The sequence below is a fragment of the Panthera leo genome, chromosome B2 (genome assembly GCF_018350215.1).
Source record: "Panthera leo isolate Ple1 chromosome B2, P.leo_Ple1_pat1.1, whole genome shotgun sequence".
NCBI classification, from domain to species: Eukaryota; Metazoa; Chordata; class Mammalia; order Carnivora; family Felidae; genus Panthera; species Panthera leo.
In genome coordinates, this window is record NC_056683.1 from 108,026,454 (window position 1) to 108,043,856 (window position 17,403).

General features: G+C 32.3%; 1 protein-coding gene across 1 annotated transcript in view; it reads left to right on the forward strand.

Moving 5' to 3' along the window:
* The window catches only part of LOC122220751 (transcription initiation factor TFIID subunit 9-like), a 63,100-nt gene that overhangs the window by 4,467 nt on the left and 41,230 nt on the right, over positions 1–17,403 (forward strand). Inside the window, 2 exon segments of the mRNA XM_042940411.1 lie at positions 584–610; positions 13,400–13,559. Coding sequence (XP_042796345.1) covers positions 584–610; positions 13,400–13,559 — 187 coding nt within the window.

Sequence of the window (17,403 nt, forward strand, 5' to 3'; positions counted from 1 at the left end):
TATCTAAAATAACCCAATTATGGGAACAGCCCAAGTGTTTGTCAATTGATGAATGGGTAAAGACAAGATGGTACATATACACGATGGAATATTAGTCATAAAAAAGAATGAAACCTTGCCATTTGCAATGATGTGGATGGAGTCAGAGTAGTATTATGCTAAGTGAAATAGGTCAATCAGAGAAAGACTAATACCATATGTCTTCACTCATATGTGGAATTTAAGAAACAAAACAAATGAGCATAGGGAAAAAAAAAAGAGACAGAGGCAAACCAAGAAACAGACTCTTAAGAATAGAGAACAGGGGAGCCTAGGTGGCTCAGTTAGTTGAGTGTCTGACTCAATTTCAGCTCAGGTCATGATCTCATGGTTTGTTGGTTCGAGCCTGATTCTCTGTCTCCCTCTCTCTGCCCTTCCCCTGCTCACGCTGTCTCTCTCTCAAAATAAATAAACAAACATTAAAAAAAAAAAAGAATAGAGAACAAACTGATGGTTTTTAGAAAGAAGATGGGGGGTTAAATAGGTGATGGGGATTAAGGAGTACACTTGTTTTTGTTTGTTTGTTCTTTTTATTCTTTTTTAGGAGTGCGCTTGTTATGATGAGCACCAGGTATGGTATGGAAGTGTGGAATCAAACTTAAGAAAATATTTCTGAGATGGTTGATATGTTTAACCAATTTAAAATTTATTTCTAAATGATCATACTTCCTGATAGTTTTAATCTGATTTATTAATATATTCTAATTCACCTAAGAGTTTGGAATTTTTTCTCTATGTAAACCTATGTGTTTTATGTCTAAAATTTAATCTTGATTTTTGCTAATAAACAACTTATGGGTTAGTTTTGAAGCAGTTGATTCCTCCAAAGGACTAAAAACTAAGACTTGCCACGTTAATAGACAGTGAAATACAGGATCACAGAAGTAAATGCAGCAGTTTAGTAAACAGTATCCTTCCTAGTTAAGTTCACTTGAAAAAAATTTAATAATTATTATAGATTGAGTTCAAAGGCACTTTAACAATTTCATTCTACTATCACAAAGATCAGATGAGAGACTAATAATTTATCAATTCAAAAAAATAAACTGGGCAGAAAATACAGTGAGGGAAATATAATAATGTGCTTGGTAATTGAACTAGTGTTTTTCAGACTGTTATTAGGCCCATTGTATCAAAATAAGGTGTTGCAAAATATATTAGCATTATTTATAAAATGATAATCAATTTTAATTATATTTTTACCCTTTCAAAGTTGGTAGAATTAAGCGATTCACTTTTTCCAAGGGAAAACAGTAAATCCGATGATCAATTCTTGAGTTTCCCATGCCTAAATGCAGTTTAAAAGCTATAAGCATAGTCCAAAAACCAGTGTTAAATAAGCACCTGAGTTCTGGAGTCAGACTATGTTGACATCCTGGTTTTACAAAGTTTTAACTGTATGATATTGGGCAAGTTTATTAATCTCTCTGAACTACAGTATTCAAATCTATAAAGCTACTTTCACTTGTTAGAATGAGGCTTAAATCAATTATTGATATGCATGGAATATTTACAACAGAAGGTGACATATAACAATGATCAATAAGTGTTAGCATTTTTGCTTTTCAGAAAATTGCCTTTCTCTAATTCCGAAAGGCATTTTTGTATAAGATGGAATGAGAGAGATAAAGCTTCTGAGAACAGTCTCATATTTTGCTGTGCTCACAATTGTTAACATCTATTATATATGTTTTGCTTTTCTGCATTTGTCCTTTGTTCTGATTATATCTAATTGGTAGATTCTAAAATTATTCAGTTAGTTAATTTCATTCCAATCATTCTTCTCCATCATCACTATTCTTAATTCCCTCACATTTTCACATTTTGTAATCTATATACACCAATTTTCAATACTTCTTATATAGTTTCTCCACACCCTTATTCTCACCATTAATAATAATTGCTTGTAAAATATGTAGTTCTGATTGGATTAAAATATTAAAAAATCACATAATCATTGGAAGTTTTAAAAATGGAATTAAGGGGCACCTAGGTGGCTCAGTCAGTTAAGTGTTTGACTCTTGATTTTAGCTCAGGTCATAATCTCAAGGTTCGTGAGCTTAAGCCCCACATCAGGCCTTGCACTGAAAGTGCAGAGACTGGGGCGCCTGGGTGGCTCAGTCGGTTGAGCGGCCGACTTCGGCTCAGGTCATGATCTCACGGCCCCGTGAGTTCGAGCCCCGCGTCAGGCTCTGTGCTGACAGCTCAGAGCCTGGAGCCTGTTTCAGATTCTGTGTCTCCCTCTCTCTGACCCTCCCCCATTCATGCTCTGTCTCTCTCTGTCTCAAAAATAAATAAACATTAAAAAAAAAAATTAAAAAAATAAAAATAAAATAAAAAAAAAAAAAAAAAAAGAAAGTGCAGAGACTGCTTGGGATTCTCTGTCTCCCTCTCTCTCTCCTTCTCTCCCACTCCCTCCTCTCTCTCTCTCTCTCAAAAATAAATATTAAAAAATTGAATTTTTATTGTTTTTAAAAATATTCTATGTCTATATTAAGTTCAAAATTGAAAAAACTTATTAAAATTTTTATATCATGAACTTTCTAGGCAATTTTTTAAAAGGATGGAGTTTTTAACTGATTTTAAATTGATTTGATTCACTGACTATAAGAAAAATAATTTTCATGACTTCAATTTCATTTTAGGGCATATCAATGGTATATGATGTAGAATGTTCCATGTGTACTCGAGAAGAAGATATATTCTGCTATCAGTGGTCTATACTAGAGATGTCTGTTTGATCTAGTGGATTTATAGTGTTGAAGTCTTCTATTTCCTTATTGATCCTCTGCCTAATTATTTCATTAACTGTTGAAAGTGAAGTATCAGTGTTCCCAAATATTATTGTTGAGTTGTCTATGTCTCTCTTCAGTTCTGCCAGTTTTTGGCTTCATTTATTTCGAGGCTTTGTTCTTAGGGACATATGTTGTTAACTGTTTTCTTTATAATGGATTGACTTTTAGCATTATAAAATATCCATTTTGCCTCTAGTAAGAATTTTTTGTCTTAATATATTTTTTGTCTGATGTTAGTGTAGTCATTCTAACTCTTTTTTTGGTTATTGTTCCTATAAAATATCAGTTTCTATCCTTTTACTCTACATATATGTGTTATTGAATCTGAAATGTGTGTTTTATAGACAGCATATAATTGAATCATGGGTTTTTCCTTTCTCCATTCTTCTAATTTCTGTCAATGATTGTAGTATCTTATCAATGTATACCTAATGTAATCCCCGAAAAGATCAGACTTATTTCTGCCCCTTTGCTTTTTGTTTTCTATATATCTTATGCCTTTTTTTTGCTCTACTAATTTATTAGTTATCTTTTTTTTGTTAAATAGATATCTTCTTGTGTAGAATTTTAATTTCCTTGTTTCTTTTACCATATTTTTTTGTTATTTTTATAGGAGTTTCCCTAGGTATTACAATTTTTATCTTAACTAAAAATAGTTCAGATTAATATCAACTTAGTTTTAACAGTAAACAAAAACTTTGCTTCACTATACTTTCATTTCTTTTCCCCACCTTAGTGCTATTGTTGTCAAACAAATTACATTTTTATACATTATAAGCTCATCAATATGGTTTTATAATAATTGATTATGCAGTTGTCTTTTAAATCAGATAAGAGAAAAAAAAGGCTAGAAACAAAATACAAACATTGTGTCTTCTGTATTTACCTACACAATTATCTTTACCAGTGCTTTTTATTTCCTTGTGTGGATTCAAATTACTGTGTACTATCCTTTCATTTTAATCTAAAGATTCCCTTTAGGTTTTCCTATAGGGCAGAACAATTAGTGACAAATTCCTTTAGCTTTTGTTTAGGAATGTCTTAATGTTTTCTTCTTTGTAGGATAGTTTTGCTGAATATAGAATTCTTAGTTGACTATGTTTTTCCTTCAGTCCTTTGGATATGTTATGCCAAAACCTTCTGACCTTCATGGCCTGTGATAAGAAGTTTATTTTATTGAGATTCTCTTATATGCTAAGACACTTTGCTCTTGCTGCTGTCAAAATTTTCTCTTTGTCTTTAAACAGTTTGATTGAAATGTATCTAGGTGTGGTTTTCCTGGATTTGGTCCTACTTGGTTTATGTTGGGTTGCTGGGATATGTAAATTAATATTACTTGGTTTTTGTTTTGTTTTGTTTTAATATAATCTGGAAAATTTTTGCCACTTATTTATTCAAGGAGATTTTTTTTTGCCTTTTTCCCCCTCTCTTCTCCTTATGAGATTACTATTAAGCATATGTTGGTATAAATGATGATATCTCACAGGTCAGTGAAGCTTTATTTTTCTTCATTATTTTTTCTTCCTGTTCATTAGACTGGTTATTTTCAATTGAACTATCTTCAAGCTGATTGATTATTTTTTTAAGTTTATTTATTCATTTATTTTTAGAGAGAAAGAGAGAGCACAAGCAAGGAAGGGGCAGAGAGGGAGAGAGATAATCCAAAGCAGGCTCTGCACTGTCAGTGCAGAACCCAACGTGGGTCTCAAATCCATGAACCATCAGATCATGACCTGAGCCAAAACCAAGAGTTGAATGCTTAATGAACTGAACCACTGAGGTGCCCCCAAACTGATTCATATCTGTTGAGTCCCTGTAGAGAAATTTTCATTCCAAAAATTTTATTTTTCAATCACAGAATTTCCATTCATTATTATTATCATCATCTCTTAATTCCTCCTATTTGGTGAGACAACATTTTCATATTTCCTTTAATATTCTAAACATGATTTCCTTTAATTTTTTTTAAACTGTATTTATAATTGCTGATACAAAGTCTTTGTCTACTAGGTCTAAAATCAGGCTCCTGAAGAATAGATCCCACTGACTGCATCTTCCCCCATGCATGGGCCATATTTCCCTCTTTCTTTACATGCTTCATATTTTTTTATTAAAAAAATTGTGAGTTTTCTGAGCTAATTGCATAATCTGTATTCCTTATACTGAATAGCCACTGAAGTCTCTGCTTCATTAGTTTAGTCATCAGCTAACGGTGGGGCAGATTTTTCCTTAAATGACTTGCACCAAAATATCTATTTGCCAAGGAGCTTTGTACATGGTAAGGCATATTTTAATTTTGGCACTTTATTTTTTTTAATGTTTATTTATTTTGAGAGAGAGAGAGAGTATGCACACAAGAGTGGAGGAGGGTCAGAGAAAGAGGGAGAGAGAGAATCTCAAGAAGCCTCTGCACTGTCAGGATACAGCCCACCAATCATGAGACCATGACTTGAGCTGAAATCAAGGGCTGGATGCTCAACCCACTGAGCCACCCAGGCACCCCTAATTTTGGCACGTTAAAACTGAGGTCCTTGGGTGTACCTGGGTGGCTCAGTTGGTTAAGCGTCTGACTTCAGCTCAGGTCATGATCTTGTAGTCTGTGAGTTCAAGTCCCACCTTGGGCTCTGTGCTGACAGCTCAGAGTCTGGAGCTTGCTCTGCATTCTGTGTTTCCTTCTCTCTCTGCCCCTCCCCTGCTTGTACTCTGTCTTTCTCTCTCTCTTAAAAATAAATAAACATTTGAAATTTTTTTTAAAAAGTCATCCCAGAGTAAGTACTATTCTGAACATTGAACTTCTGTATTTTGTGTGGTTTTCTTTAATACAAATTACATTATTATGCAACCTGCTCTTTTGAGGAGTCTAAATGTATATAATTGCAAAAAATTGTTGTATCTTAAATATTTAACCAAAACATTTTATTTCTGTGAAATATTTTCATCTTTGTTAGAAAGTTGTCACAACTGCTTACATGAAAACTGGACACTTTAACATCAGCTTTACAAACACGATTTTAATGAGCTTTAACTTTTAAGATATTCTATTTCCATTTCCCAAAACAAACAATATTTGCAAATTGTATATCAGTTTTACATAGGTTTTTCTGTTATTTATTTTAATGTTTGTCATTCTACATACCTCTATTCATTCTTAATCAAAACAAATTTTAAAAATAAGGAGAGAGATGAAAAAGATTGAAAAAATGTGATTCTTCCCCCATTCCAATTTGGTACCTTATTCTTTAAAAGGAAAAATAAAAAGAAAAGAGTGAAAAATTCATATAGTAATATTATTCTGTGAATGAGTTATTTACTTAAACAATGTGTCAGTCCATAAAAGATACATTATTTTCATCAATTTTGGTGAAAATCCACTTAGCATTCTAAGTAAAGTCATACTTTTCACTTCATTTATTTATCCATCCCAAAGCAAAGTTTCCTGGTTGAGACTGTTTGGAATTCTTTTTCTAATTTTCTACGATCCAAATGTATCAAATATTAAAAAGAAAAAATATTTTTATTAGCCATATTGCCAGAAGAAAAAGAGGAAAGGGGAATTCTCCTTGAGAATTGCCCTCTAAAGAGGCCCATCAAAAGCCTGTTGAAGGAAATGCCAAGCTTGATTGTTTGAAATCTCAACTTTACATATTTCCATTAAAATCCCATCCAGGTCCATTTAATTTATTCACAAATAAACAAAATGCCCTTTATTGCATTGAATGCAGTTTTGACAGATGGCTCTTAGCATTCTGTCCAGGTGTAGAAGACAAAGATAAATGAATCTGTTCTTTTTAATTCATACACTTTATGACTTTCATCCCCACCTGACAGCATCCTTTGGCTCTCTACTTCATGAACCCAATAAGCCACAGCTCTTTTTCTAGCTGGAGATTGCTTCATTGTGCTTCTAAAGAGTAGCTACCTCTATTTGAAATAATCAGTTTGAGAGCACAGCAACAAAACAAATTATTCTCACCAACATTTCAAGCATATTATTATTCAGTTTATTAGAATTATCTTAAACGCACATAGACCTATTAGATTTATCTATGCATGGATTATCTGTAACTAGAGTCTAAGGTGATTAAGACTTTACGATATTCATTATTATGTAAATGCTAATTAAATGTCTGTCATCCAATGTAAAGCAAAATTAAAGTTAGGTTTAATAACTGAAATTAATTTTAAATTTCTTATCAATAACAATAAATACTGAAAAGCTGAAACATTGAGCTTATATTTAAATTATACCAACTTGTCATTGCCCAAAATCTTCAAGAATGTTTCATAATACTGTTTTAAAAAATTTAGTGGGTAAATTTTAAATAGTAAATTATTACTACACATTATTTTATTTATAATAAAATAAACCCTCAATAATTAAAAAAAATGGGAGAATGATATAAAAATATTCTGTTCCTATGGATTGAAAAGCACATGAAATGTGAATGCTAAGATACTGTTTCTCATATTAATATGACCTCCTGAAAAAGAATTATACATTTTTTCTTGAAAAAAGAAACTAGTCCTTATAATTTAATTTAGGAGTAGAAATGTACTATAGTTCATTTTTACTGGCATAAAAAACAATCTATCTGCACAAAAGTCAACAGTTATTTGCTTTTTGAAAATATTTATATTTATCTATTTAAATAGATTCCCATATTTTTAAAAGAGTGGTTTCTAAATTGTGATTTATAGAATTGTCTCAGAATTGTCTATACACTCAGAATTGTTTATACCCTTTCAGGTGGTTGTGAGATCAAAATTGTTTTCAAAAGCATACTAGGCATTATTTCATGTTTGCCTTTGCACTGTGTTAACATTTGTACTGATGGTGTAAAATAATTGATAGTGAGGAAAATTACAAGTGCCTTAGCAGGAATTAGGGCAATAGCACTAACCCATACTATTAGAGATCACATTCTCAACCATAATCCCCACATCAAGGTCATTTGTATACTAATCCTCATTTTACACTACTTATAATCAGCATTTGACACAATTATCACCTTCCTTCTAAAGAAAAAACTTCAATTTAATTCAAAGACAACAAATAATGTTTGTTTTTCCTTTAACACACTGGAGACTGCTCAGTCTTCTTTGAATGTTTCCACCATTCTTCCAGACCTTTTAACAGATGGAGTATACCAGAGAAAAGTCTTTGGACATCTAAATACCACTGACACCATAAGAACTCTCAAATCAAGATGAGACTTCATATTGAAGTCCTATCAGTATTTCCATTTGGATGTCTAATAAATAAGAAAACACTTTTATTTTGGAAAACGAGGGAGAAGATCATAACAGAATAAAAATGTTTAGAAATGTCTGGAGCTATGAAACAAATAGGGTCAGAATGACAAAAGAGCAAATCAGTAAGAATCTACCTGAAAAGAAAGTTGACAGAAATAAACAATATAGCCTTAACATTCCCTCTACCAGAGACTAGTGAAAATATGGACCAGTTGTAGAGGTGTGAATTAAATTGTGTTAATACGTTTCAGTTTCTCATACATTGAGCAGCTAGCTTTATAATTAACTCCAAGAGGATTATTTAGTTCAGTCTGCTCACTTAGGAAAGTCAAAGATTGTTCAAACCCATGCTTAAATATGAAAAGTCAGTTAAAAATAGAGGGAAAAATTTCAGCTACATTTGGAAAACTTCTACAAATTAGGGAGAAGAAAAAATGTTGATACAAATTAAATGCCATAATTTTCTCTGGTTCTTTTTAAAAGAAAAGAGGTTTATTCAGATACATAATATATCACAAAACTCACCTATTTAAAATGTACAATTCAGCTGCTTTTCGTATATTTACCACAATCTAGCCTTAGACCATTTTTAATCATCCTATAAAAAAGAGCCACTACCATCAGCAATCACTTTCCCTCTTCCCCTCACTTAGCATTAGGCAAATATACATCTACTACCTCTTTTTGTTAGTGACTTCTTCCACTTAGCATAAAGTATTTAAGGTTCATCCATGTTGCAGAATATTTCATTCTTATTTAAAACTGAAATGTTTATTGAAATGATTGTAGATTGATACATAGATACAGAGAGGCCCTTTGTATACTTTATCTACTTTCTCCCCAAGACAACATTTTGCAAAACTATGGTATAAACACCACCACAACTAGGAGATCAACATTGATCAAATCTGCTGATTATATTCAGATTTTCCCACTTTTACTTGTACTTCATCATTCATCATATATATATGTGTGTGTGTGTGTGTGTGTGTGTGTGTGTGTGTGTGTATTTTAATTCTATACACCTTCATTACATGTACAGGTTTTTGTATTCACTAATACAGTCAAGAATCTCAATAGCTCCATCACTATAGGGATCCCTCCTGTTGACCTTTTATAATTATGGCAACATCCTTCCCACCTCTCTTCCCTCCTATAAACCTGGCTCTGGTAACTATCAATCTGCTCTCCATTTTAAAATGTTACATGAATGAGGGGTACCTGGCTTGCTCAGTTGGAAGATCATGTGACTTGTGATCTCAGGGTCATGAGTTTGAACCCCACGTTGGGTGTAGAAATTACTTAAATAAATAAATCTACTTTAAAAAATGTTATATGAATTACAGAATACAATATGTAACCTTTAGCATAGTCTCTTTTCACTCAGTGTAATTCCCTCAAGATTCTACAAAGCTCAGGTCATGATGTCATGGTTTGTAGGGTCGAGCCCCACATCAGGCTTTGTGCTGACAGTGCAGAGCCTGCTTGGTATTTTCTCTCCCTCTTTCTCTGCCCTACTTCACCTTGTGTACTCTCTCTCTCTCTTTCAAAATAAATAAATAAACGTTTTTTAAAAAACTGTCTGTTTTACTTCCCTTATCTAAAAATAGTAATCATATGGATAATTTAGATAGTAACTGTCTAACTCAAAGAAGTGCTATATAATAATTTATGGTAAGATAAACTTAAGAATTTTAGCTTTACTATAACGTGGAAGTGTCTTTGATTTCCTCCAAAGATAGGGACTAATAGGTAAAAAATTGGTTTGTTCTTATTAGGTGCTTTAATGACATGGATTCCTAGAATACTATTAAGTACTTCTGTGTGTTTATATTATATTTCAAAATAGAATGTGCATTGTCATATGATGCTATTTTAAATTATGGCTGATATTTTATAATCAGATGTAGTAGCAGATTGATATAATTAAAACAACACTGGGTTGGAAGTTCATTTCAATTTACCCAGTTGAAATCATTTAAAGTCTTGAACTTTACTTTTCTCATCTGTAAAATAAGATTCGACTAGATAGGCTCTGGGGTTCTTTAAATCTCTTTACTCATGGTTGTGAATAGTTTCCATATTTAAAGTGTCTTATTTAAATCATCTTTCCTCCTGCTTTAATGACATAGTCATGTAAAGCATATGTGTTCTTTTATTATTCTAAATGCTGTCAGAATGCATGCCAGGTCAAGGAGACAGACAAGAGCTGTCATTTACTTACTAGTGGATTACTCTATTGATGAGGAGTTTTATATTCAAGCAGTACTTGAATCTATCTTACTTCACTGATAGTTGAACTTACTTAATATTCTTGATCAGGCAAGAATATTGTCTCTTGATAGTCTCAGAAAGGTTGTTTAACAATGTTCTGAACCTTAGGTCCATACATGTATGTCAGAATTTTAGTGGAAACTTTGCTATTCTTCTATATTTGATTCCTCATAAATAGTAGCAAAACAAAAACAAAGATTAATGCACCTGTGATCATTTAGAAAAGCAATTAAATAGAAACTAAAAAAATGAAAATCAAGTTAAATGATTAGTCCACTAATCAAGCTTATTTGTCACTTCATTTGCCAATGAAGTGATGGTGGCACCTGGAAATCAAGATTAAGTCAGACAAAGAAACAAAATATGTTAGTGTATTGAGTTTAATTTCTTCCATCTGCAAGGCTTCAAATGGCAATTTAAAAATTCTCCATTATATATTGGCTCCAACAATCACTGGGAAAAGAAACTTAAAACAAATTGTTTACAGAATAATTATTTATGCAAATATGTAACAAAAGATCTCTTAGCAAACAATCTATTGCTAATCCCGGCTTATACAACTTTAAAGTTATTTGCGTGTATTAATACTTTGCAAGTCCTGATAATATCATCATCTTTCTTGTAACTATACTTTTATGGGCTCTTTCTTTCCCCACTAAGAAATTTCTTGTTCAGACTTACATTTTTCAAGAGACAATTCAAGAGCTTTTTGTAAAATGTTTTAAATTCCTTCCTTCCACCATTTCTTGGCATAGGTCTATTTGCTCCCTGAGTTTTCTGGGAGTAATGTGTATACGTTTATTTTACTCTTATTTTACTGAAATTGTGTTTTCAAATGTTAATACTCTAAATAGAGGATAAGTTCTTTCAGGATATAAATTGGGTCTTACATTTCTTCATTGTAGCATGGATGCCTGGCACAGAGTGTTAGAAACTCAGTAAGTGTTACAATGCCAGTGGAGGCACCTTCCTATAACAAGGCAACTCTGGTAATAAATGCTAGTTGAAAATAGTGAGGTTGAGAGTTTTAGAGATACACAAACACCTTTCGGCTGATGGAAAATTTCTGTGAAGGCATAAGTTGAATCAGTATTATAATTGCTTATGCACTCTTTTGAATGGGGCAGCCCATGTCTTAACAAGAGGACAAATACATGGAACTACAGCAACTATGGTTAGTTTTATTAACTCTAGCTTAATTTCTGAGGTTTTAGCCACAAATTTATCATTTTTCTAGATTATCTGCTTATCTCGTGAGTGCTCATTATTTGTCTTAAGCAAAGTGCAAATAAGGAACAGACTAGATTGGGTAAACATCAAATTATTACAGATTAAAACCACTGCCTTGGAACTAAGATTGCTTTAAAATGTTGTCCCCTTTCATATTCATTAATTATTTTCTTTACTCACCAAACTCCAACCAGTTATGCAGGGACTGATTCATATAATATTTAAAATATTTTTATTACAAATCTTAATATATCTTCATTTAGATGTTAGAAATTATAAACAAGCAAAATTTTAAATATTTCCTGGAATAGAATCCTCAACAGCAATCATTGCTATTAGTTGTGAACACATCCAAACTTTTCCTTTTCTAATAGTTACATAAAATTGTACAATTTATATATTGTGTATTACACATAATACATTATATATTATGCCCACAGAGGAAACTTTTGCAAAATTGCAAGTTATTTATCTCAATATTTTAACCTGATATTCCTATTGGAGGTAACTTTTATGTTCTTATATATATCAAAACATCTCTTTATTTTCACACTTCTTTATGGTACCATGATTGTTTGACACATTATTTACATGTCCAAATAAATTTTGAACTCATGCATTGTAAGCCATACCATGTAAAGTAATAGTCATTATAATGATGATGATAATGATGATGATGAGAAAAAGAAAAAGGAGAAGAAGGAGGAGGAGGGGAAGAAGAAGGAGGGGAAGAATAGGATCAACACTGAGCATTTGTGTAGCTACTCTTTAAGTAGGTACTGTCACTCCCATTTTACAAAGGCTGAAACAGAAAGTTTACATAATTTGCTTATACTATACACATTCTAATGGAAGAACAAATGCAAGTAACATGAACTACATACCTATGCTTTCACTCTTTCACATTTTATAAACTATAATGTAATTTAATCCATGTTCTATTAGTGCGTGTTTAGGTTTTACTTCTCATTTTTCTTTTTCTATTACAAAGAACACAATGAATAATTGTATGTATCCTTGCATATCTTTTTAACTTAAGACAAAGAAGGGTATTATGCAAATTTACAATATAAAAGATACTATATTGTAGCATCTATTTATCATGTTCCATAACCAAATATTATTTTTTTTAATTTTGAAAGCCTGCTTGGTGAAAAAAATTGTAATTATTTCATAAAATTGAATTTCTTAAATTATTTGTGAAATTGGGGATCTTTTATTTAGCTGTTTAAATAATTCTGTTGTGGGTACACTACTCATACTCTCGAAAATTATTCAGTTTTATTTTTTGCAATTTATTGAAATATAATTTATATACAATAGGTTGTGCACATGTAAAATATATAATTCAATGAATGTTGATAGAAACATATGCCTATGAAACCACCAGTATAATCAAGAACAATTCTGTCACTCTCCCCAAAGAATTCTCATGCCACTTTGCAGTCAGTCCTTCTCTTTATGAAGTATACATTGATTCTCTTTTTCATATTATTGATTAGTTAGCATGTTTTATTTGTTCATCCATTTATTTATTTAGTCTAATTTATTTAAAATAATTATTTAAATAAATGGAATTAGAAAAATAAAGATTTTTGTTCCTTGAAATTAATGTTTTCATCAAGAGTTTATAGCCATTATTTCATTAAGTATATATTCTGTTCATTTTTTTAATTTCTCCTTCTGAGTGTCCTATTACACAAATATTGTACCAATTGATACTCTCTGAAAATTCTGAGGCTTTGTTCATTTCTCTTTATATTTCTTGTTTTGGAAGGATTGGGTAATTTTTACTAATCTTTCTTCAGGTGTACTGAAGATTCTCACATCTCCATTATTTTGACAAAGATAAGAAAAGCAGTAATGTGTTCAGGGCTAGAAGATTCTAGCCCTCATCTGCTCAAAGAAACACCAACTGGAAAAGCTTCAATGGACAAAAATACCTTCACAAGAGCCACAAGAATCCAGGTGAGAAGTTAAAGCAGCCAGGTAGGGCACAGAAATTAGAAAAGATACACTGAAGACAGTAATTAAGAAGGAGAGTTTCATTTTAAAGCCCATACAGTGTAATGTGCCTGGGTGGCTCAGTTGGTCAAGTATCTGCCTCCTGATTTTGGCTCAGGTCCTGAGTTCATGAGTTCAAGCCCCGTGCTGGGTTCTGCACTGCCAATGCAGAGCCTGCCTGGGATTTTCTCTCTCTCTATCTCTCCCCTTCTTATGCTCTCTCTCTCTCTTTCTCAAAATAAATAAAGAAACTTAAAAAATAATAAAGGAGAAATAAAGACTTTCCCAAACAAAAACTGAGAAAGTTCATTATCACAGGTTCTGCCTTATAAAAAGTATTAAGGGAGTTCTTTAAGTTGAAATGAAAGAACGCTAAGCATCAACATGAAAGCATATGAAAGTTTAAAACTCACTGGTAAAGGTAAATATATAGACAAATACAGAATAATTTGATAATGTGAGGGTGGCTCATGAATCAATTTTAATCCTAGCATAAAAGTTTAGAGACAAAAGTATTAAGAATAATTATAACCACAAAGATTGTGGATACACGATTTAAAATGAAGTAAATTCTGACATCATTAAAATAAAGTGCGTGGGGGAGTAAAAGTATAGACATATCTTGTGTGATTGAACTTAAATTATTATTACCTCAAAAAGACTGTTACAGTAGAAAATTTTCTGCACTCCTAACCACAAAGGGAAAAAAAATAAAACTTAGCAAAAAAGGATTAAAAAAAAGGATAGTTAAAAAAAAGGATAAAGAAAAAATAAATTCCTGCTTGGGATTCTCTGTATCCCTCTCTCTCTCTCTGCCCCTCCCTCACTCCCACTCTCTCTGTCTCTCTCAAAATAAAATAAATAATAATAAAAAAGAGAAAGAAACAAAAGAGCTTCAAAAAATAAATCAATAAATATAAGTCAATAATCACTTTAAATCTAAATAGATAAAATTTACTAGTGAAGATATAGACTGGTAGAATGGATTTTAAATAATCCAACTCTATGTTGCCTACAAGATAACCATTTTTTTAAGGACACATGCAGGCTGAAAATGAAGGGATGGATGAACATATTCCATATAAATGCTAATCAAAAGAAAGCATGGATATTTATACTTAATATCAGAGAAAACAGATTAAGTAAAAATTGTCCAAGAGTCAAAGAAAGTCTTTACATAATGATAAGAGAGTCAATTCAGTGGAAAGATATAACAACTATAAATAGATATACATTGACATACACTTAAAAAATGAAAATAAGTACAAGCAATATGCTAAGAATTAAGAAAAGCTGAAATCATATAAAATGCTCAACTGAAACCACAAAAAGTAGCAAAAGAGTAGATTAAATAACAGCAAATAACAAGGGTAATAAAGAGAAAACAGTAGTGAATATGATACATATTAATCCAACTCTATCAATAATCACCTTGAATGTCAATGGTCTAAATGCACTAGTTAAAAGACAGTGGACCAAAAAGCAAGACGCAACTATGGGATGTCTATAAGAGATCCACTTTACATGTAAAGACACATACAGATTAAAAGGAAATGGATGGAGGAAAATATACCATACTAAAACTAATCAAAGAAAGCAAGGGTGGCTATATTAGTTTCAGACAGAACAAATGTCAAAGCAGGGGAAGTTATAAGGGATAAAGAAGGGCATTACATAGTGATAAAGAAGTTCAATTCTCTAAGAAGATATAATAATCTTTAATGTTTGTGCACTTAAATCAAGCTATGTAAGGCAAAAACTAACAGAATTGCAAAGAGCAATAGATGAATCCACTATCATATTTGCTGCTATGATTTCAATGTTTGTGTCCCCCTAAATTCATATTTTGAATTCCTAACACCCACATGATGGTGTTAGTAGGTGGGATGTGCTTAAGTCATGGGGGTTGGAGGGCTCATGAATGCAATTAGTGCCTCATAGAAGAGTCTTCAGGCAGATCTTTAGCCTTTTACCCATGAAAGGACACAGCAAAAAGACACTGGCTATTAACCAGAAGGATGACTCTCACTGGAGAACGTGACCATGCCGGTGCCTTGATCTTGAACTTTCCAGCCTCCAAAACTGTAAGAAATACATTTTTACTGTTTATAAGCTACCCGGTCTGGTATTTTGCTATTTTTCATTTGCTAAATGAACTATAACAGTTGGAAATTTCAACATCTTTTTTTATCATAAATGGCAGACATCCCTTTATCAGTTCTAGTGGGCAGAAAAATCAGCAAGGACATAGTTGAACTCAATAATAGTATCAGTCAACTGAATAGAATTGGCATTTATAGACTATTTCATTCAACAATAGCAGTTTACACATTCTTCTCAAGCTCACTTGGAACATTCCCCATGATAGACAACATTCTGGGACATAAAACAAACCTTACCAAATTGGTTTAACCATATGGTCACATATGACAGGATTTCCTTCTTATTTTTTTAAGGCTGATTTATATTACATTATATCTATATAGCACATTTACTCATTCATTAATTAATGGACATTAGTTTGTTTCTACATCTTGGATATTTGAATAATACTACAATAAACATGGGAAATGCAAATATCTCTAAAAGACCCTGATTTAAATTCTTTTGGATAAATACACAGAAGTGGGATTGCTGTATAAGGTAGTTCTATTTTTAATTTTTTGAGTCACTTTACCTTTGAGACTTCCAAAAGTCTCTCTTTTTCTTTGAATTTTGACACTGAGAAAATGTGTCTCCACATGGACTTCTTTGGGTTCCTCTTTAGAGAATTTTGGGTTTCTTGAATCTGAATATCTATTTTCTTCTCCAGATAATGGGGAAGTTTTGGTCATTATTTCTTTAAATAAACTTTCTTCCCCTTCCTCTAGCTCTTCTTTTTGGGCTTCTATAATGTATATACTGGCCTACTTGATGGTGTCCTATTAGTTCTATAGGTTTTCTTCATTATTTCTATTTCTTTTTCTTTCTGCTCCTCGGTGACTGGATCATTTCAAATGGTCTGTAGTTATATTCAGATTCTTCTGCTTAATTTTGTTTGCTGTTTAACTCTTCTAGTGACTCTATTTCAGGGCAGTTTTATTAATCAGCTCCAGGATTTCTCTTTGTTGAAATACTCATTTTCTTCATATATTATTTTTCCTGATTTCAGTCAGCATTTTATGGGCGTTATCTTGAGTTCTTTCTCAGGCAATTAATATATCTTCATTTCTTTAGGGTCACCTTCTGTAGATTTGTTGTTGGTGGTGTTCCTTTGTTTGGACTATGTTTTCCTGTCTCTTCATTTTCCTCAACACTTTCTATTGGTGTCTGCACATTTGAAAACAAGGCCACGTCTCCCAGTCTTTGTGGACTAGCTTCATTCAAGGAAAGCCTTTTGTCTATCAGCCTTGGTAGAGATTCTCACAGCCTCTCATATCTTTCCTGTGGTCATGTTGTGTCTAGACTTAAACATATAAATCCTGGTTAGAGTGATTTTTTGGTTTCTTTTTAAGGAGAACATAATCTTTGTTTCCATGTTTGTCTGCTATACTGTGGATCTTCTGAAGCAGCAGCATACTGCTCAACTCTTTTTTTTTTTCATTTTTTTCTTTTTGACTTTGCAGCAGCCTCCAGGCATCTAGATTTCTTTATTTCCCATCAGCAATCTGAGGCAGATGAGAGAGAAATCAGTCCCTTGGGCAACCCCCTGTAAAAATCTGAATGTTGGATATATGTTTCAGTGTTCTCTTTCCCTGCCTAGAGATACGCCAGAGACTGAGTTTTCCTGATCATGTCACACTGAGCCAGGGACAGGGGATCTGGTGGT